Consider the following 21396-nt stretch of genomic DNA (forward strand, 5'->3'; position numbering starts at 1 on the left):
CTGTGAGGGTGGGAAACACCCACGGGCCCCCCCAGCGCTCAGAGCAGACAGAAAAGCAGCACCTCCAGCTCCCAAAAATGGGGGTTTGTGAGATTTGTGCCGGGTGACCCATTCCCACCACCTTTATTAGCAAAACAGGGCAGTTTTCCACACCACGGGGCGGTGCTGGCCCCCCAACCAGCCCCCTTTATGGAGGCCCCTCAGTTCATCCCCTTGGGTGGGACCCTCCTGGCCCCGCTCCTTGGGCAGGACCTCAGGCTGGCCAGCAGCCGCTGGAAGAAGAACTCGTTCGTGTATTCCAGCGGGACCAGGTGCTGCAGGAACGGCGGCACCTCGGCTCTGCTGACCCCCACGCACACGGGCACCACCCTGGGGCCGCGCTGCTGCTGCTGCTGCTGGATGCTGTGGAACAGGTTCCACTGGGACACACGCTGACACCAGCGGTCACGCACGGACTTGGCCGAGAGGAGCAGGATGGCCACACGGCTGGCCTCGATGGCCTCCACGGCCGTCAGGATGACGGAGGTCCCGGCCACCCGGTCCTGGTGCTCGGTGAAGCCCCGGAATCCCTCCTGCCTGAGGCGCTCGGCGATGCGCTCGGCGATGGGGTCATCCTCGGGGAAGTACCAGAGGGAAAAGTCGTAGGGAGGAGAGGATGTGGCACCCACGAGGGACATGGCAGCCGGTTCGGGGGCACAAGGAGGGGTGCAGGCCGTTGTCGCAGCACCGGGAAGGTGCCACTGTGCCGGTCTGGCAGATCACGGTATTCCCTGGGAAAAGCTCACTGGGGCTGTGCTGCCAAATCCGGATTTTCGCGACGCAAACGGCGTTGGGAAGGTGAAACCACAGCGTGGAGGCGCCCAGCACGGTCCCTCAGAACGCTTTCTGCCTCATCTCAGCAATGCCGCGCTCCAGCGCCTCCCCGACCCTCTGCAGCTCCCGGCGCCACTCCCGCAGCTGCTCCCGGGACTGCTGCAGCCGCTGGTTCATCCCCACGTAGGAGCGGATCTGCCGGTACAGCCGCTCCCGCTCCTCGGCCGCGGGCTCGGGGCAGCCTGGCGGGGGCAGAGCCGGGGCTCAGCGGGGCTGGGGGGTCCCCATGGCCCCCCATTCCCCATCGAGGCCTCACCTGGGGGGGCTCAGAGGGTCCTCACGCCCCCCATTCCCCAGCGAGGGCTCACCTGGGGGTCTCAGAGGGTCCCCATGCCCCCCATTCCCCATCGAGGGCTCACCTGAGCAGGCTCAGAGGGTCCCCACGCCCCCCATTCCCCAGCGAGGGCTCACCTGGGGGGGCTCAGGGGGTCCCCACGCCCCCCATTCCCCATCGAGGGCTCACCTGGGGGGGCTCAGAGGGTCCCCACGCCCCCCATTCCCCAGCGAGGGCTCACCTGGGGGGGCTCAGAGGGTCCCCATGTGCCCTCATTCCCCATCAAGGGCTCACCTGGGGGGGCTCAGGGGGTCCCCACGCCCCCCATTCCCCAGCGAGGGCTCACCTAGGGGGGCTCAGAGGGTCCCCATGTCCCCTCATTCCCCAGCGAGGGCTCACCTGGGGGGGCTCAGAGGGTCCCCACGCCCCCCATTCCCCATCGAGGGCTCACCTGGGGATCTCAGAGGGTCCCCACGCCCCTCATTCCCCATCGAGGGCTCACCTAGGGGGGCTCAGAGGGTCCCCACGCCCCCCATTCCCCATCGAGGGCTCACCTGGGGGTCTCAGAGGGTCCCCATGGCCTCTCATTCCCCAGCGAGGGCTCACCTGGGGGGGTTCAGGGGGTCCCCATGTCCCCTCATTCCCCATCGAGGGCCTCAGAGGGTCCCCACGCCCCCCATTCCCCAGCGAGGGCTCACCTGGGGGGGCTCAGAGGGTCCCCACGCCCCCCATTCCCCATCGAGGGCTCACCTGGAGCGGGGCCTGGGGGGTCCAGGGGGGGCTCGGCGGGCAGGACGAACACGGGGTCGGAGGGCAGCGTGCCCTGCACGTCCGCCAGGATCTGCTCGGCACTGGGGGGCTCAGGGCGGGTGGGCAGCACCCGCTTGGCCTTGGAGCTCATCCCGGGGGAGGCTCATGTGGGGAGGGGCTGCGGAACGGGGAGGGCGGGGGGGAGGTGAGGGCGCTGCCACTCCGGACGGACAGACAGACAGACAGACAGCTCCCCTTTTCTATCCCCTCAAGACGGACAGACCCCCTTTGTTGCCTGCCCTTTGGACAGACAGACAGACAGACTGCCCGCAGCAGGCAGAGCTCCCCCCCAAACAGAACAAATAGAAACCCCCTCCCCACCTTCCCCTCCGGACAGGCAGACAGACAGACAGACGGACGGACGGACACCTGCCTGCCTCCCAAACAGACACACAGATCCCCTGTGCTGCCCCACTTCCCCAGACAGACCGACTCCCTTCCCCCCCCCAGACGGACTCCCTCACCCCCCCCTTCCAACGGACAGACAGACGGACAGACGCCACCCCCGCCGCTGGACGGACGGACAGACAGACAGACAGAGCCCTGCACAGATAAACCGGCCCCCTCCGCCCCCCGCACACACAGACAGAGCCCCCTGTTCCCCCCACCGGACAGACCGACACCTCGGACCGCACACGGACCGACAGACGGACGGACAGACCGACCCCTCTATGCCGGCCGCACTTCCGGACACGTCATCAGACAAGCCCCGCCCCTCACCCAAAGGCTCCGCCCCCCTTCGCTCTTAAAGGCGCCGCGCGGGGTCGCGGAACACGCGGGGCTCGGGGGGCACCGGGGTTTATTGGGGGGCTGGGGTACAACACACTCGGGCTGCACGAACTCGGGATCCCGGGCGGCAACGGCCCGGGCTGGCCGGTACCGTCAGCAGGGCCACGGGGCCGGTACCGGCGTCTGTACGGGGGATTTCGGTGCCACAACGGAGGATACCGGTAGCAATACCGGGAGCATGGTGCCGGTACCGGCGTCTGTATCGGGGATTTCGGTGCCAGAACGGAGGATGCCGGTAGCAATACCGGGAGCATGGTGCCGGTACCGGCGTCTGTAGTGCCGGCATGGGGGACTTCGGTGCCAGAACGGAGAATGCCGGTACCAGTACTGAAAGCACGGTGCCGGTACTGATCCCAGTACCGGAGCTGTGGTGCCGGTACCAGTGGCTCCGGTGACACTCTTACTTCGCCTTCTCTGCCAGGTTCAGGGATGCTCTGACGCCTGCGGAGACACGGACGCCGTTAATGCCCGTTCCCGGTGTCCGGCCGGTTCCCCGCGTCACCGTCCCGCTCCCTCCCGGTCCCGCTGAGCACGGCGGTCACAGCTCCGGAGGGGAGCCCCAGCTCGGCAGCAGCGCTAAAGGGACATTTGGGCACAGGGGTGGACACACGGATGGACACACGGATGGACACACGGATGGCGTCTGGCTATGGAGAAGCGGGAGGGAAGCGCCTGCTCTACCCACGCCCCGGGAGAACGGGCCGGTGCTACCGGAGCAGAGCGGTTCGGGCGGTGCCGCGGCGGACACGGGGCTCGGCCCGGCCCCCGCGGCTCGGTACCTACGGGCAGGCTGGGCTGCGGGGCCACCCCGGCCGCCAGCCGGGCTCTGCTCTTGGCCAGAGTGTGCAGGACTGCACCGCGCAGCACAGGGAGGAGAGAGAGGTTAGAGAGGGCACCGTGACGCCCCGAGCACCCAGAAACAATCACTCGCGGTTAATTAACATTAACGAGCTGCCCAGCGCCCCTGAGCTGGGCAAACCTGGGCACGGAGCAGGTGGAGGGACAGGGGGAGCGGAGTCACCTTCTCGGGTGACACTGGAGGCCGCGTCCAGGGCCCTGGTGCCGATGCCACCCATCATGTTGTCCACGGCCTGGTGGTGCTTGAGGAAGAAGGGTCGGATGACGCTGTGGTAGATGAGCTGGGAGCCGTTCCAGGGCACCGGGGCCATGCACCACACCAGGAACAGGCACTGCGGGCACAGGGGGGGCTCAGTGCTCCAGGGACCCCCAGCTCACTGGAGATCCCAGATCCGGGCTGGGTGCAGCCCCTCTGATGCTTCAAGTTTTAGCTTTCATATTTTCCACATTCTGTACAAGTTTAGAATTCTGAACTTCATTTAAAGCAAGTTCTCCTCACAGCTCAGTCACACAAAATCCTTTTGCAGTCCCAGAACCAAGGACAGCACTGCAACTCAGGCCCAAAAAGTGCAAACAACAGGGGAGCAACCTGGGAGGGTGGGACTGCACAACCTGGAGCTGTGATTGAACAATTAACCCCAATATGGAAACAGACCAAAACTTATAAAAGTGTGAAAACTCATGACCCGCCATCCAGCTTGGGTGTAGCCTTGGCTGGGTTCTTACACTGCCCAAGGTGAACCCTTTTAATAAATCCCTACTTAATTCCTTTAACTCTGTTAACCTAACTCTGTTCCAGGGAGCCTCTTTGGGCATCACCACCCACCAGAGCCCAGCACAACCAGCTCCTCCCGTCCAGCCCTGGCATGGGAGGAGCCCGGGACAGCCCCGGCATGGGAGGAGCTCAGCGTTACCTTCCCAGCGTAGTAGAAGGGGAACCAGTAGAGGAAAAGGTCGGAGAAGAACTCGGCGATGCTGAAAACGCCGTAGACCACCCAGTACGTGAGCCACATGGTGTCATCCTCCTTGCTGCTGCTCTCGATGGCCTTGATGCTGTGGAAGGAAAAAGGAAAGGGGAAATGAAAGGAAAGGGGAAAGGAAAGGGGGAAAGGAAAGGAAAGGAAAGGAAAGGAAAGGAAAGGAAAGGAAAGGAAAGGAAAGGAAAGGAAAGGAAAGGAAAGGAAAGGAAAGGAAAGGAAAGGAAAGGAAAGGAAAGGAAAGGAAAGGAAAGGAAAGGAAAGGAAAGGAAAGGAAAGGAAAGGAAAGGAAAGGAAAGGAAAGGAAAGGAAAGGAAGAAGGAAAGGAAGAAGGAAAGGAAGAAGGAAAGGAAGGAGGAAAGGAAGAAGGAAAGGAAGAAGGAAAGGAAGAAGGAAAGGAAGAAGGAAAGGAAGAAGGAAAGGAAGAAGGAAAGGAAGAAGGAGAGGAAGGACACAGCTGCTTCAGCCCTGGGCTGATCACCTCCCCAAACCCTCCACACCCCATAGGGAACCTGCCCACTGCACTGGCACGGTCCCAGCGTTTCCAGGAAGGTCTCAAGAGCTTCCCAGCCATCATTGCCTCTCGAGTGAGCAGGCAGACCCTCAGCCAAGGGCGGGCAGCGCTCTCCAGGTGTGGGCCAGGTACTTACGAGACGTAGGCGGGGTAGACGAAGCCGATGATGTTGCAGAGCAGGGAAGCGCCGTAGCCGAACATGAGGTAGAGCCCCAGGAAAGTCACGGAGCCTGCGGGGACAGGGGACAGTCTGGAGCCTGCTGCCACCAGGGGAGACCCCTGAGCTGGGTCTCCTGAGTGGGATTCTCAACCCAGAGAATGGGAATGGGGCGTGGCAGGGGGGTAACTGTCGCAGACATCTTTTATGAAAAATCCTTTCTTAGGATTTTTCCTCCTGAGAAGCTGGGAGGCCTCAGGAACAAAATGCAAACATTGATTATCTGCTGCTGTGGAGTGCAACAGGTAGAGTTTTGATTAGCCTATGTTGGTTGTTTCTAATTAATGGCCAGTCACAGTGAGCTGGCTCAGACAGAGAATCCATGCCACAAACCTTTGTTATCATTCTTTCCTATTCTATTCTTTCCTATTCTATTCTATTCTATTCTATTCTATTCTATTCTATTCTATTCTATTCTATTCTATTCTATCCTATCCTATTCTATTCTATTCTATTCTATTCTATTCTATTCTATTCTATTCTATTCTATTCTATTCCATTCAATTCCATTCCATTCCATTCCATTCCATTCCATTCCATTCCATTCCATTCCATCCTATTCTTAGCCAGCCTTCTGAGATGAAACCTTTCCTTCTATTCTTTTCAGTATACTTTTAATGTATGTATATCATAAAATAATAAACCGAGCCTTCTGAAACATGGAGCCAACATTCTCGTCTCTTCCCTCCCCTGAAAACCCCGGTGAACATGGTCACAGGTAACGACCACCCCCCCGTTAATTCAGATGCTCGGTGGGACGGGGCACGTGGCGGAGCCTGCTCCTCCCCGGGGCACCCGTGAGCCGCTCCTGTCACCGTCTGTCCCCTCCCCTGGCTCGGAGGGGACTTTTACCAGCCCAACCTCGCCGCGCTCTCGGCCCTTGGAGCGGGGCCAGCGCGGCAGGAACCGGAGACGCTGACAACACACCCATGGTCCAAAGTCAAGGCTCCGCTCGTCTCCCCCGCTCGGCGTTCCCCGAGCGAGCCGCGGCTCAAGGACGAGCCCCGCTGCCGGATCGGGCTCCTCCCGCAGCCGCAGCAAGGCTTGGCTCCCCTGGGAGCGGCAATGCAACCCCGCTGCCCTGCTGCTGCCGCTCAATTAGATCGCTCAATTAATTAAAGGCGAGCCGCAGCCTAATGGTGGAACCTGCCCAGCGCTCGCTGGAGGCCGGGGAAGGTGGGACAGGGAGGTTTTGGGGTGGAAAGCGCCACAGAGCCCGGCTCGCATCAGGAAAACTTCAGGGATATTTGGGATGGAGCGATTTGTGCAGCCCGGCACATGAACAAACTCCCGCAGCAGCAGCAAGCAAGCTGGGAATTAACCTGTGTGGGTGAATTAAAGTCCTTGTCGGGCTTGGAGGGAGGATAATCCCAGCTCTGCTCGCTGCAGCATTCCTGGGCAGGAATTTATTAGTTATAAAGTAATGCGGCCCCGATCCGGGCACCCGCAGCACGGGAGACGGGCAGGAGCAGCGTGGCTTTGGAGCGATCCCAAACCGCCCTCCGAGCAGGGCAGGCAGGTCCAGGCAGTGCTGGGTTTCACTCCCCAAGAGCCTTAGAAGGGATTTCGCAGGATTTGAAGCCCCAGAGAAATTTATGTAACAGCAAAAGCCCAGGGAGAGGCTTTGCTGGGGGAGAAGTTGGAGGTGGTGCTGCCCAGAGGTTGCTCCAAACCCCAGCCCAAGGTTCAAACACAAATTAGGGATTGCTCCAGAGCTATGGGAGGGAGAAATTGGGAATTTTTAGCTCAGCAACATTGAACTAAATAATGAACTAATGAACTTCTCCATTCCAGGACAGGGATCCAGAATGCAGAACCATCCCTTTTTGGTGTGTCCACTCTTGTTCTACCATCACATCTGAGCCTTACCAAATCCCCAGGATTGTTTTGCTTGAGTGGCACTACATCCAAACCCAACCTGCACAGCAGCTCGTGCTCCTCCACGGACACTCCTCCCCTCAGAGTGGGAGCACCAGCCCTGCTGCAGGTGAAGGGCCAGGAAATCACACCTGGAGGCCAAAGGCTCGGAGGGACACAGCAAACAGGGAAGCCCTGAGCCCTCCCGGGAGGTTTGATATGAAATCTCGATATGGAGGGCGGGGATGAGGCCGGTTCAAGTTGGCAGAGAGGGCACAGGGCCGAGGGTCAGGGGAGAGGATCCCCGGGGAGAATCCGGCCGGTTCCTCATTAATGAACAACAGGGATCCGGGTAAAGGCCGGGTGCCCACGGTCCCCACGGTGGGACACGGGGACAAACTCCCATCCCCAGTGCCCCATCCGACCCACCACAATCTGGGGCTTCACGCAGAATGGGGACCCCCCGTCAGAGCCAGGGGTCTCGAGGGTCTCTCTGACACTCGGACCCTGCTGCCTTGAGGATTTGGGGATTTGGTGCCTGGCAAGGAGGGGGCAGCGCGGTGACAGCGATGTCACCCCCGGCACCCCCTCCCAGCCCGGCCCCGCTCCGCACCCAAAACCAGGGCAGTCCTGCCTGCCCTCTCCATGCTGAGCCCAGAGCCACGGCGAGCAGCCGCCACGGCGCCCCACCGTACGGGGCAGAACGGGAGAACCGGGGAGGCCCCGCGGTAACGGTCGCACCTGAGGCCAGGTAGAGCCGTTGGACGCCGGTGCGGGCTTCCAGATGCGCCAGCAGGTCGCCGATCGGGCCGGGGCTGTGGAGGAAGCCCTCCAGGCGCTGCTGCAGGGCGGCCATGGCGGCGATGCGGGAGCTGGAGCGGCCCCGGTCCGACCCCGACCCCGACCCCGGCCCCGGTCAGCGCGGCGGGGGGGGCGTGGCCAGCGGCAGATGGGCGGTGCAAACCGGAAGGCGTGGCCAATGGGGAGGCGGGGCGGGGGTCGAGGCGGGCCAATGAGGCGAGGCCGTGCGGGGGGCGGGGCGGACGCCGTTGCCATGGCAACGCGCGCAGTGGCCTCATGGCGGCTCGGCCCGGGCCCGGCCCGGCGCTGGCGCTGTCGCTGTTCCCGGTGCTGGTGGCGCTGCTCGTGGTGGCCGCCAGCGCCTCTCCGGGCCCCGCCAGGCCCCCCCGCGTCTACCTGAGCAGCTGGGCTGTGCGGGTGGCGGCGGGGCTGCGGGACGCTCGGGACTTGGCCCGCCGGCACGGGCTGCTCTACCTGGGTCAGGTGCGGCCTGGGCGGGCCCAGCTCGCCCCGTGTGGCCCTGGCCCAGCTCACCCCCTGTGCCCCTGGTCCGATCTTCTCGCTCATACCCGCCCTGTGCAACCACTTTGTCCCCTTTGCTTGTCCCATGGGCAGGGATATCGTTCATTAGGCCACATTGCTCCGAGCCCCATCCAACATTTCCTCTCAAACACGTCCTGGAATTTGGGAACCCTGTGCCAGCATCCCCACACCCTCAGAGCAAACAGCCTCTGAGCATGCAGAGGACACCCAGCCCCTCCCCAGGACTCCATTCTGTCCCCCCAAGTGACACTTTCTGCCTGTGCTGCACCGCAGTGTTGAATTTGCCATCCTGACCTCCACAGCTGCCCCTGGCAAAGCTCAGAGCGGCTCTTTGTGCCCGCAGGTGATGGAGGGAGAGCCCTTCTACCACTTCAGCCACCGTGGCACCAGGCAGAGAGCCCTGAGCAGGCACTGGGGGTGGCACATGCGGCTCTCCAGGGACCCCCAGGTAGGGAGGAGGAGTGTGATGGTGCTCACAGGGGTCTCAGGCTGAGGGAAGAGACGACTTCATGTTTCAGAAGGGTTGATTTATTATTTTATGACATGTATTACATTGAAACTATACTAAAAGAATAGAAGAAAAGGTTTCATCAGAAGGCTGGCTAAGAATAGAATAGGAAAGAATGATAACAAAGGTTTGTGGCATGGATTCTCTGTCTGAGCCAGCTCACTGTGACCGGCCATTAATTAGAAACAACCAACATAGGCTAATCAAAACTCCACCTGTTGCACTCCACAGCAGCAGATAATCAATGCTTACATTTTGTTCCTGAGGCCTCTCAGCTTTTCAGGAGGAGGAATCCTAAGGAAAGGATTTCTCATCAAAGATGTCTGTGACAGAGCAGGACACAGGGAGCCGGGGCACAGCTGTGGGCAGGCCCTGCCTGGCACCCACAGCGCTGCTCCGTGCCCAGGTGCTGTGGTTTGAGCAGCAGACGCTGAAGAGGCGCTCCAGGAGAGGTGCCCACGGTATGCCACGCTCCAGCGTGGTGCCCACGGATCCCTGGTTCCCCAAGCAGTGGTACATGGTGAGAACGGGCTCCTTCCCCTCCTGATCCCCACCCCAGTCATGGCATGGAGGAGAGCAGTGGTGCATCCAGTGCCACCTCCCTGCTGGGCACCATCCCAGAGGGCACAGGATTGCTCTGGGTTGTTCTGGGATATCCACAGTGGGAGAGAGCCCACAACCCCTCTGGTCTCTGTTCACTGCACACTGATGAAGTTCTTCCTTCTGTGCAGGGGGAATTTCTGGGACCAGTCCCTGCCCTGGTTCCTCTGGTGCCATTTCTGCACCCAGGGCCCCTCTCAAGGCTGAGCACCCCCAGCTCCCTCAGCTTTTCTTTGTCAGGATGCTCCAACCCCATCCTCACCCTTGTGACCCTCCACTGGACCCACTCCACATCCACAGCACCCCAGAGGTGCCTCCAGGGCTGGGCAGAGGGGCAGGATCCCTCCCTGCCCCCTGGCAATGCCCTTCTCAGGCCACAAAGCCATCTAACACCGGCAGTGATGAGGCAGCAGGGCTCTGAGGTGACCCCTGCCAATCAAATCTAATCTGTTTTTCCAGAACAACGACATCCACCCTGACCTGAACATCCTCACGGCGTGGAGCAGAGGCTACACGGGGCTGGGGGTGGTGCTGACTGTGCTGGATGATGGGCTGGAGAAGGATCATCCCGACCTGGCTGCCAACTACGTAAATATGGGGGTGTCCAGGGAGCTGGGAAGGGGGGGAAAGCCTTCATCCCATCCCTAGCACTGTGAGGAGGGAGTTTGAGGGGTCAATTCCTTCATCCCATCCCTGGAAACTGTGAGGAAGGAGTTTGAGGGGTCAGTTCCTTCATCCCACCCTTGGAACTGTGAGGAAAGAGTTTGAGGGGTCAATTCCTTCATCCCATCCCTGGAACTGTGAGGAGGGAGTTTGAGGGGTCAATTCCTTCATCCCATCCCTGGCACTGTGAGGAGGGAGTTTGAGGGGTCAATTCCTTCATCCCATCCCTAGCACTGTGAGCAGGGAGTTTGAGGGGTCAATTCCTTCATCCCACCCCTGGAACTGTGAGGAGGAAGGAATTTGAGGGGTCAATTCCTTCATCCCATCCCTGGAACTGTGAGGAGGGAGTTTGAGGGGTCAATTCCTTCATCCCATCCCTGGAACTGTGAGGAGGGAGTTTGAGGGGTCAATTCCTTCATCCCATCCCTGGAACTGTGAGGAGGGAGTTTGAGGGGTCAATTCCTTCATCCCATCCCTGGAACTGTGAGGAAGGAGTTTGAGGGGTCAATTCCTTCATCCCATCCCTGGAACTGTGAGGAAGGAGTTTGAGGGGTCAATTCCTTCATCCCATTCCTGGAACTGTGAGGAGGGAGTTTGAGGGGTCAATTCTTTCATCCCATCCCTGGAACTGTGAGGAGGGAGTCTGAGGGGTCAATTCCTTCATCCCATCCCTGGAACTGTGAGGAGGGAGTTTGAGGGGTCAATTCCTTCATCCCATCCCTGGAACTGTGAGGAGGGAGTTTGAGGGGTCAATTCCTTCATCCCATCCCTGGCTTTGTGCAGAGGGAGCTCGGGGAGTCAATTCCTTCACCCTGGCACTGTGCAGAGAGAGCTTGGGGGGTCAATTCCTTCACCCCAGCCCTGGAATTACTCAGAGAAAGCTCAGAGGGTCAATTCCTTCACCCTGGCACTGTGCAGAGGGAATTCAGCCTCTCCAGGGCTGGATCCAAGGTTTGGAGCCTCCCTCAGTGCAATCTCACACTGAGGAGGAAATGTTTGAACTTGTACACGCTCTGGAGCCCCCAAATTGGTGTAATTACAGCAAGCTGCAAAGCCAGTACAGCTGGTAAAGCCTCCTGTGCTGCACGGGGAAGGGAAGGGAAGGAAATTCTGGGGGTGTGGAACACAACCAACCCTTCCCGTGGCTCCTGGCTGCTCTCCTGGGGCTGTGTGGCCAGCGAGGGTCACCCTCAGGTGACAGGGCTCTGTCAGGGGAACAGCAAAGCTGTGCTGCTTTCACCCCTTTGTGCAGAACCCCAGAGCCACTGAGGGTGGGAAAGGGATTCAGGATCACAGAGTGCAACCTGTGCCAGGTCACCAGCCCAGAGCACTGAGTGCCACCTCCAGCCCTTCCAGGGGTGGGCACTCCAAACCTGCCTGGGCCACCCTTTCCATGGGGAAATTCCTGCTGATGTCCCACCCTGAGTCTGTTCCCTCTTGTCAAGGCCTGAGCACCTTTTCCATGCAGAAATTCCTGCTGATGTTCCCACCCTGAGGCTGCTCCCTCTTGTCAAGGCCTGAGCACCTTTTCCATGCAGAAATTCCTGCTGATGTCCCCACCAGGCAGACCCTGAGGCTGCTCCCTGGGCCACCCTTTCCATGGGGAAATTCCTGCTGTTGTCCCACCCTGAGTCTGTTCCCTCTTGTCACAGCCTGAGCACCTTTTCCATGCAGAAATTCCTGCTGATGTCCCCCCCTAGCACACCCTGAGGCTGCTCCCTCTTGTCCTGTTGTCCCTGAGAGCACAGCCCGACCCCTCTGGCTGTCCCCTCCTGTCAAGGAGTTTTGCAGAGCCACAAGGTCCCCCCTGCTCCCCCTTTCCTCCCTCTGAGCCCCTTCCCAGCTCCCCCAGCCCCTCCTGGTGCTCCCTTTCCCTCTCAGGGCTGCGTTCAGCTCCAGCTCGGGGCACCAAGGGGCCCCGCTGTCCCCGGGGCTGGCAGGCAGTGCCAGCAGCAGGCTCGGTGCCAGGCGCCTGTGCCGAGCTGTCACAGCCCAGCCAGGGCCCTTGGGGACAGCCACTGCCTCCCTGTGTAACAGGACCCGCTGGCAAGTTACGACTTCAACAGCAACGACCCCGATCCGCAGCCCCGATACAGCGACAGCGACAAGAACTGGTGAGGGCTGGGTCCTGCACTGAGGGGGGGGTCAGCTCTGGGGGGGCTGTCCCAGGCCCCCCACCCCTCACAGGGTCACTCTGCGCCCCCCCAGGCACGGGACACGCTGTGCAGGGGAAGTGGCAGCTGTGGCCAACAATGGCATCTGTGGGGCAGGCGTCGCCTACAACGCCAAAATCGGAGGTGAGAGGTTGGTCCCATGGGAGGGAAGATGGAAATGAGCTCCAGCCTCGTGTGGGGATGCAGGAGCCCAGAGGGGGATGCTCTGGGCTTTACAGGGTTGGCAGAGTAGGTGCTGCCCCATGTGAGGATGCCCAGGGTGGGTGCTGCCCCATTTAGGGATGCAGGAGCCCAGGGGGGAATGCTCTGGGATTTACTGGGGTAGCAAGGTGGGTGCTGCCCCACCTGGGGATGCTCTGGGCTTTACAGGGGTGCCCAGGGTGGGTGCTGCCCCATTTAGGGATGCTCTGGGCATTACAAGGGTGCCCAGGGTGGGTGCTGCCCCATTTAGGGATGCTCTGGGCTTTAGAGGGGTGCCCAGGGTGGGTGCTGCCCCACATAAGGATGCTCTGGGCATTACAGGGGTGCCCAGGGTGGGTGCTGCCCCACATCAGGGGTTTGATGCTCAGCCCAGCACCCAGCAGGGCAGGCTCAGACTCTGCTGTGGAAATGAGGGTGGCAAAGGGGGTTAAAATCTCCCTGGGCTTAATTACAAAAGGCTTAACGAGGAGCTTTGGGAAGTGGCTCGTGGCAGGGCACACATGGCAGGGCACAGACCCATGGGGGACTGATCTCCTTAGGGCAGGGGCATGTGAAAGCTGCTCAAAGCCCTGGGGGGCCTGGCAAGGTGTCCCCAGGCCCTGCCCTCGGGGTGGCACGTGTGTGGCTCCTGTCCCCTCGTGGCTCCTGTCCCTTTGGAGCAGCCTCAACCTTTCCTGGGTGCTGCCACCCCTCGGCCACGGCTGCCCCGTGCCTGCCCTCAGGTGTGAGGATGCTGGACGGCTCCATCATGGACATAGTGGAGGCCCAGGCCCTGAGCCTGCAGCCCCAGTACATCCACATCTACAGTGCCAGCTGGGGCCCTGAGGATGATGGCAGGACGGTGGATGGGCCTGGAGTCCTGGCTGCGGCCGCTTTCCACAAAGGAGTCGTCCAAGTAAGCCCAGCCCTGCCCTTGGGGACACAGGGACACGAGGACACCCTGCTCACTCCCTCTGCTCTTCAACAGGGACGGGGTGGGCTCGGCTCCATCTTCATCTGGGCCTCAGGCAATGGTGGCACCAACTACGACAACTGCAACTGCGACGGGTACACCAACAGCATCTACACGGTGTCGGTGGGCAGCGTGCTGGGCGACGGGCACCGGCCCCTCTACAGCGAGAGCTGCCCTGCCATCCTCACCACCACCTACAGCAGCAGGACCACCAGCAAGGTGCAGATTGTGAGTGTCACAGCAGCAGCTCTGGGGCTGACACAGATGCCAGCGTGGGTTGGTCACAGTCTTGCTGAGCTGGGTGTCTGTGTAGAGCCCCAAAACGCAGAGGGATCTGAAAGGAGAATTTATTGAAGGTACCCAACCCCAGGGAGTTTGATTGGAAGGAGTCCTGAGACCCCTCTGTAGGAGTGTCAGGGGTAGCACAGTCAGGACAGATGGAGATGAAAGATCTCTGCAGCCAGGGCGTGGAATTCGGGGTTTATTGCAAAGGGCCTGGGTGCAGGGCCCTGCTGGGAGCTGCAGCCACAGCTCAGAGCAGGCCCAAGAGGAGAGAGGGGTAAAGAGAGAGAAGGCAAGAGCATGGTAAAGAGATGAGAGAGTGAGGAAGAGTAAAGAGGGTAAAGAGAGAGTAAAACAGGACGAGGTTCCTGTTACAATACAATAAATCTTCTTCTGGTCATGGAATTTGGGGTTTATTGCAAAGGGCCTGGGTGCAGGGCCCTGCTGGGAGCTGCCAGCCACAGCTCAGAGCAGGCCCCAAAGAGGGAGAGAGAGATAAAGAGAGTGGTAAAGAGAGAATGAGAGAATAAAAGAGAGGATCAGAGGGTGAGGTTCCCAATACAATACAATAAATCTTCTTCTGGTCTTGGAACTTGGGGTTTATTGCAAAGGGCCTGGGTGCAGGGCCCTGCTGGGAGCTGCCAGGCACAGCTCAGAGCAGGCCTGAGAGGAGAGAGGGGGAGAGAGGATGAGAGGGTGAGAGAGTAAAAGGGGCAAGAGAGTGAAGTTCCTGTTACAATACAATAAATCTTCTCCTGTGTTGAATATTCTGATTCTCACTAACCAATCCAGTACAAGATACAAATCCTACAGCATCTCCATACAGCCTGTAAGAATCATTACATTACCATACTGTGCTACATTTTAAACCCTAAAAGCTCCTCTTTGGGCCCCTTCTGCCAAGCTGTAGGGTCTGCTCTTCCCCTTAGACATGTCTGCAAGCAGAGGGAATTGTCTGATCAAAAGGAGATTACCTTCAGCCAGCCACACCATTGTTTTCCTGTTGTTCAGTAACTGAGGGATCTCAAAGCTTGCTTTCATTTCAATCTCACTTATAGTTTCCATATTCTCAAAATCTTTTGCCAGACAATCATATTGATAAGGCTTTCCTGTTTCATCTTCCTCAACACCCCTGTGTCCCCTCCAGGTGACCACGGACCTGCACCACCGCTGCACAGACAAACACACGGGCACCTCAGCCTCGGCCCCGCTGGCTGCAGGAATGGTGGCCCTGGCACTGGAGGCCAAGTAGGTGACACAGGGACACTGCCCAGGGAGAGCTGGGGCCCAAGCAGGGAGGAGAAAAGGCAGGGAAAGCAGGAAGGTTGGGGTGCAGAGCTGTGGGAGGTGCTGTCCTCTGGAGTTCTTTGCTCCCATTTTGGTACTGGAGGAGGTTGGGGGGGGAATCAGGCCCAGATAATTGCTCTACCCACCCCACAAGAGCCAAATCTCCCCCTTAAGAACCAACCCAGACCTCTGTCCACACCTTCCTTGCTTCCAGCCCAGCCCTGACCTGGCGTGACCTGCAGCACCTGATCATCAGGGCCTCCAGACCCGCTCACCTGCAGGCAGAGGACTGGGCCGAGAACGGCGTCGGGCGCAGGGGTGAGTGCAGGGCTCAGCCTCTCAAACACCTTCCAGCAGCTCCTGGTGGCACTGAGGGCTCACAGGTCCCTTTTTTGGGTGGCACCTGTGTCCCAGTGAGCCACTACTACGGCTATGGGCTGCTGGACGCGGGGCTGCTGGTGCAGGAGGCCATGACGTGGACAGGGACCCGGCCACAGGAGAAGTGCTCAGTCCAGGCCATCCAGGTCCCCAGGTAAGGGACAGTGACCCCAGCTCCAGCCTCTCACAGGCACAGGGACACAAAAAGTGGGTCTGCTGTGCTTGGAGGCCATAGGAGAGGGAATGTCCTCACCTGCAGCTTGTCTTTGTCAGGGACATCAGCTCCAAGCTCGTCATCTCCGCGGATGCCTCCTCCTGCTCCAAGAGCATCCGCTCCCTGGAGCACGTCCAGGTGCAGCTGTCACTGAGCTACAGCCGCAGGGGGGACCTGGTGGTGGCCCTGAGCAGCCCCATGGGCACCACGTCCACGCTGGTGACAGTGCGGTAAGGACAGAGCAGGCACCGGGGCTCCCACGGCCACCCCAGGGCCTGGAGAGTCCCAAAAAGGGCCCAAAATTCCTCAGGACCCCTGCCACGGGGAGTGTCCCCTCAGACAGAGCACAGGGTGACCCCTCAGGTCACCCCCTGCCCCTGCAGGGCCCTGGGCTGGCACTCCCAGCTCTGCTCTCCTCCTCCAGCCCCTACGACACCAGCCAGGACGGCTACCAGGACTGGACCTTCATGTCCACTCACTTCTGGGATGAGAACCCCAAGGGGATCTGGACCCTGCAGCTGGAGAACAGGGGTGATGCTGAGAACACAGGTGGGCACCCCATTTTTCCTGGGGTCACCATGTGCTTGGTCATTCTTCCTTCCCCCTCTCCTTGGATGGGAAATTTGTTGGCTTCTCCTTCCTGGCCATGAGCCCTCCTGTGTTGGCTTTGAGGGTTTCCTTGGCCAGCACAGGGCCAGGAGCAGGACACAACCCCAAAATTTCTAGCCCCATGTCCCTCACCTGGCAGCCCCCTGTCCCTCCTTGTGCCCAGGCCAGCTGACCGCCTTCATCCTGCACCTGCATGGCACAGATGAGGACATGCCAGCCCGGCGCTCCGCAGCCACTGCCACCGATGAGTGCCTCAGGAGGGACAAGCAGGGAGCCTGTGAGGGTGAGCGAGGCTTTGTGGGGACAATGACATCGCTCTGCTCCCCAGGGCCTCACCCCAGCCTCTGTCCACAGACTGTGGCAGCTCCCTGTACATCCACCACGGCTCCTGCCTGTCCTACTGCCCCCCGCGCTACTACGGCCGGAGCCGCAGTGCCAGCCCCAGGGGCGCTGCCCTGGTGTGTGCCAGCTGCCACCCCTCCTGCTACACCTGCCAGGGCTCCTGGGCCAACAACTGCACGTCCTGTCCCTCGGGCCACACCTTCCAGGACATCACCCACACGTGCCAGGAGCCCGCAGAGGGCTCGCCCAGCCCGGCCAGGCTGCGCAGGGACCTGGTGGTTGTCACTGTCCTGGCCTGCAGCAGCCTGGTTCTGGCAGGGGTGCTCTACCCCACCTACAGGGTGGGTTTCCGTGCTGGCAAAGGTGCCCTGTGCTGTCCCCGGGCCAGGAGGACAGTGTGACACCAGGGACAGGGCAGGGGTGCTTCCTGCCTTCCCAAATAAACCCGTTGTTGCCTTTCCTTTCCAAGGGTGATTCCCCTTCCCAGCAGCGCCTGTGAGGGGACAGTGATGGATTCCCCTTCCCAGCTGTGCGAGGGGACAGTGGTGGCGGCTCCTCCCACAGCCCTGGGGACAGGGACATTGCCGGGGGGACAGAGCCCTGTGCCCTTTCCCAGGCGCAGAGGGACGAGCTGTGACGTGTCCCCAAACAGCTGCACCCAGGTGGCTTCCGGCACAGCAGAGGCAGCCAAGGCCTCCAGTCCAGCCCAGAACCCCTCCAGAGTCCCCAGTTCCTGCTCACCAGCAGATTTAGGCCTTAAAAGGGGTCCTGCACCCCCAGCCACTCTGTCCCACGGGGACTGGCACAGTGGCAGCTGTGCCCCAGCACATGGCACCGGTGGCACGGGGCACAGATGGCACAGGCCCCGTGCCAGCACCCTGGGCTGCCCCAGGATGCTGGGGAGGTGTGGTTTGTGCCCTCCCCCTCCCCAGCACTGTGTGTTTGTTCAGCTGAAGAGTTTTGGGAATTAAGGCAGAGCCAGACATTTCTCCAAAGCTTATAATGAGTGACCCGTGAGAACCTTGGCTGGACCTTCCAGAGCAGGGGGAGGAGGGAGCCACGATGGAGTTTGTCTCCAAGGGCAGGGGCTCTCCTCGGGGGCACCCCCAGGATGAGCTGGGACCCTGCAAACACCAAGGGAGAGCCCTGGCACAGCCACCCAGCCCAGGTGTGTAGGATGAGGGGCTGGATGCCCCCGAGCACAGCTTGTCCAGGGCTCTCCTGGAGGTGCTCCCCATCCTGGCCTAACCCTCAGTGGGCAGCTGGAAGTGCCGCTGGATCTCGGGGCGCACGTCCTCCTGCACGGGGAGAGACAGACGGGGTAGGGGCGGGCTGTGCCAGAGTGCCTGTCCCCTTCCTGTCCCCGTGTCCCCTTCCCCATGTCCCCCATCCCCAGCCCTGTGTCCCCTTCCTGTCCCCATCCCCATGTCCTGTGTCCTTTTCCTGTCCCCACATCCCCATCTCCATGTTCCCATCCCCATTCCTACATCCCCTTCCCATCCCCACATCCCTTTCCAGTCCCCTTCCCCATCCCTGCATCCCCATCCCCCTGTCCCCATCCCCATGTCCTGTGTTCTCTTCCTGTCCCCATCCCCCTGTCCCCTTCCTGTTCCCATCCATCCCCATGTCCCCAGCCTGTCCCTTTCCCATCTCTATCCCCAAATCCCCTATCCCATGTCCCCATCCTGTCCCCATCCCCACACCTCCTTCTCCTTGTCCCCATCCTGTCCCCCTCCATCCCCACATCCCTTTCCAAACCCCATCTCCCCATCCCCACATCCCCTTTCCTGTCCCTTTCCCGTCCCCAACCCCACGTCCCCTGTCCCATGTCCCCTTTCCTGTCCCTTTGTCCTACCGCCTGTCCCAGCTGCTCCAGCACCGGGATGAGGCGCAGCAGCTCCTCATCCTCAGGGTCCCCAGACCACGGTGGCACCTGGATCCAGTTGGCAGCCTGGGGAGGGCACAGGGAGAGGGTTGGACCCCGCACAGCTCCAACCAGGACACGTGAATGCCCCCGGAGTGGCAGTGCCCTACCTGGGCAGGGAAGCCCTGCATGGCATGGTCCAGGCCCACCGTCGTGGCCAGGTCTCTGCCCAGCTGGGTCAGGTCCTTCCAGTAGCAGCCCTGGGAGCAGACACAGTCCTGCTGGGAGAGGTAGTGCCTGGCAGAGAGACAAAGCCGTGGGGAGCCTGCCCTGGCACGCTGGGGGTGCCCAGCAGGGCACTGCCAGCGCCATCACCTGATCAGCTTCTTCCTGGGGTCCAGCACCTCCAGGAGCTTCTTGGCATAGTCCTTCTTGGCAGTGGTGTAGATGAAGATCTGGCAGAGAGAGGGTGAAGCCTTCATGGGCTGCTTGAGTCACCCCAAAACCCCTCAGGGGTCACCCCACAGCCCCCGGGGGCTCTGGGTACCTCATAGGTCTTGGAAACGCTCTCCAAGAACTCCTGCACGTGTGGTCGCAGCTTCACATGGACCTGGGAGGGAACGGCAACTTGGAAAACCTCCAGCACCCCCATCCTGACAGCAAGGGGAGCCCCAAGGGGGGTTCAGTGCCCTCGGCAGGATCCCTCACCCCTCACCCACGGGATTCCAGAGCCCTTCAGCCACAAGGGGCATTGGCACCGAGGCCACACGGGGTGGCAGTGAAGAGCCACCTCAGCCACGGCCCCAAATCAGCTCCACACCAACCTTGTAGGAGCTGGCCTGGAAGTCCGTGGTGAAGGTGGCCGTGGCATCCTTCTGCCCGTGGGCGAGCAGCGAGGAGTAGAGCAGGGTCCCGTCCTGGGAACAGGGTCAGGAACAGGGTCAGGGTCGGCCCCAGGCCCTGCAGAGCCCCCCAGACCCCTCCCCAGCTCACCAGCTCCAGGACCAGCGTGTGCTGCGGCTTCCTCCGCCCCCTCCGTGCCCTCGCTGGGGTCAGGGCGCCAGGGCTCGGCCTGGAGGGGGAAAACAGAGGGTCAGCGCTGCTGGACCCCCACACGTATCGGGGGGTTATGGGGACCCCCCTCACACTCACAGGCTGGGGGCTGCAGGGCCAGCAGGGTCCTGATGCTCCAGCTCAGGGAGCCCTGAGAAGTAGAAGCTGCCGGGGCCGGGTGGTTCTGGGGGTCCCGCAGGGTCTGTGGGGCAGGGGGGGTCCCGTCAGCACATCCAGGGCAGCATGGGGCCTCTCATCATCCCCGGCATCACCTCAAGCTCCTTCCCATTCCTCTCATCATCCCTGGCATCATTCTGTGTCCCCGCGAGCAGGGGGTCCCCTCTGTGTCCCCACCAACAGGGATTTCCCCGTGCCCCGAGCAGGGATTTTGGGGTCCCGTCAGCACATCCAGGGCAGCCCCCGTGCCCCGAGCAGGGATTTGGGGTCCCGTCAGCACATCCAGGGCAGCCTCTTATCATCCCTGGCATCACCTCAAGCTCCTTCCCATTCCTCTCATCATCCCTGGCATCGTTCTGTGTCCCCACGAGCAGGGGGTCCCCTCCATGTCCCCACGAACAGGGCAGCCCCCGTGCCCCGAGCAGGGATTTGGGGTCCCGTCAGCACATCCAGGGCAGCCCCCGTGCCCCGAGCAGGGATTTGGGGTCCCGTCAGCACATCCAGGGCAGCCCCCGTGCCCCGAGCAGAGATTTGGGGTCCCGTCAGCGCATCCAGGGCAGCCCCCGTGCCCCGAGCAGGGATTTTGGGGTCCCATCAGCACATCCAGGGCAGCCCCCGTGCCCCGAGCAGGGATTTCCGCGGGCACGGACGCGCTCACCGCTGTCCCCGGGGCTCCCCTCGGGTCCCCGCCGGACCAGGCGCCCCTTGCCGGGCGTGCTGGGCGAGCCGGGCACCCTCGCCCACCCCCGCGGGCCGCTCTCCCCCCTCCCGGTGCCGGCTCTCGGCCCCAGCGCGAACCGCAGCCCTCGGGGTGCGGAGCCCCTGCTCCTCCCTCGGGGGCTTCTTCGTGCGTGGGGTGGCCCCCAAACCCGCCATGGCCAGGGACAATCCCCCCCTCCCTCAGCAGCTCCAAATTAACCGTGGGGTGGGCGTGGGAGGGAGGGTTTTATAGGGTGGAGGCGCCTTTACAGCCCAAATTCCACCTGGAATCACTCAGATTTTACTGGCACCAGCTGGGCTCAGCTCTGGGCTCCCCAGCTGCTCCCGCGGCTCATTTCTGGCTCCTGCTGGTGCCACCCGATGTGCCAAGGACCCTCCTGGGCTGGCAGCTGCCGAGTTTGGGGACAGTCCCCAGCCACACGAGCTGAGGGGTCTCAGCTTCCCCTGGCACTGACTCCAAGCCCACCCCAAGTGCCCCAGAGCCCCCCCGATCACATCCTGTCCCCACAGGGGCCCCGCGGTGGCCGCCAGCAGCCCCAGGGTTGGGTTACGGCCGGGGGGGACACGCCGGGCTCCGGCGGAAGGGAGATAAGCGAGAGGGCCCCGACCCCGGCAGGCAGAGCCTGGCACGGAGCCACGGACAGACACGGCGACACGGGCTGGGGACGGCTCAGGGGCTCGGCGCGGGGACACGGAGCGACCCCCAATCGTGGGGACACACAGGGGACACCCCAAAGTGGAGGGACACAGAGGGGACCCCCTGAAAAGGGAGGGACACACAGGGGACACCCCAAAGTGGAGGGACACAGAGGGGACCCCCTGAAAAGGGAAGGACACAGAGGGGACACCCCAAAGTGGA

General features: G+C 61.5%; 3 protein-coding genes across 7 annotated transcripts; 1 reads left to right on the top strand and 2 right to left on the bottom strand.

Annotated features, from left to right (window-relative positions):
• Nucleotides 1-863: 863 nt before the first annotated feature.
• On the bottom strand, nucleotides 864-2659 carry C26H19orf25 (chromosome 26 C19orf25 homolog). 5 transcript variants are annotated; one of them, XM_058041018.1, is made up of 3 exons: nucleotides 2623-2659; nucleotides 1898-2075; nucleotides 864-1055 (listed from the first exon to the last, which is right to left on the bottom strand). In XM_058041018.1, exons 2-3 carry the CDS (start codon nucleotides 2046-2048, stop codon nucleotides 874-876), a joined length of 333 nt encoding a protein of 110 aa, XP_057897001.1. In that variant the 5' UTR covers nucleotides 2049-2075; nucleotides 2623-2659; the 3' UTR covers nucleotides 864-873. The 5 variants fall into 5 exon arrangements, with proteins under 5 accessions (XP_057897001.1, XP_057896997.1, XP_057897000.1 ...); XM_058041014.1 differs by having other exon boundaries at nucleotides 2575-2639; XM_058041017.1 differs by having other exon boundaries at nucleotides 2599-2638.
• An 80-nt stretch (nucleotides 2660-2739) lies between these two features.
• Nucleotides 2740-8103, bottom strand: REEP6 (receptor accessory protein 6). The gene is made up of 5 exons (XM_058041013.1): nucleotides 7911-8103; nucleotides 5232-5325; nucleotides 4519-4657; nucleotides 3768-3936; nucleotides 2740-3187 (listed from the first exon to the last, which is right to left on the bottom strand). Exons 1-5 carry the CDS (start codon nucleotides 8023-8025, stop codon nucleotides 3147-3149), a joined length of 558 nt encoding a protein of 185 aa, XP_057896996.1. The 5' UTR covers nucleotides 8026-8103; the 3' UTR covers nucleotides 2740-3146.
• Nucleotides 8104-8246: 143 nt separating this feature from the next.
• PCSK4 (proprotein convertase subtilisin/kexin type 4) lies at nucleotides 8247-17124 on the top strand. Its single transcript, XM_058040629.1, has 15 exons — nucleotides 8247-8453; nucleotides 8857-8961; nucleotides 9428-9541; nucleotides 10081-10209; nucleotides 12322-12398; nucleotides 12493-12581; nucleotides 13382-13554; nucleotides 13627-13839; nucleotides 15041-15141; nucleotides 15395-15498; nucleotides 15595-15712; nucleotides 15832-16002; nucleotides 16197-16321; nucleotides 16545-16664; nucleotides 16736-17124. The coding sequence occupies exons 1-15, from the start codon at nucleotides 8247-8249 to the stop codon at nucleotides 17122-17124; spliced, it is 2235 nt and encodes a 744-aa protein (XP_057896612.1).
• Nucleotides 17125-21396: the final 4272 nt, after the last annotated feature.

This window comes from Melospiza georgiana, chromosome 26 (genome assembly GCF_028018845.1).
Source record: "Melospiza georgiana isolate bMelGeo1 chromosome 26, bMelGeo1.pri, whole genome shotgun sequence".
NCBI lineage: Eukaryota > Metazoa > Chordata > Aves > Passeriformes > Passerellidae > Melospiza > Melospiza georgiana.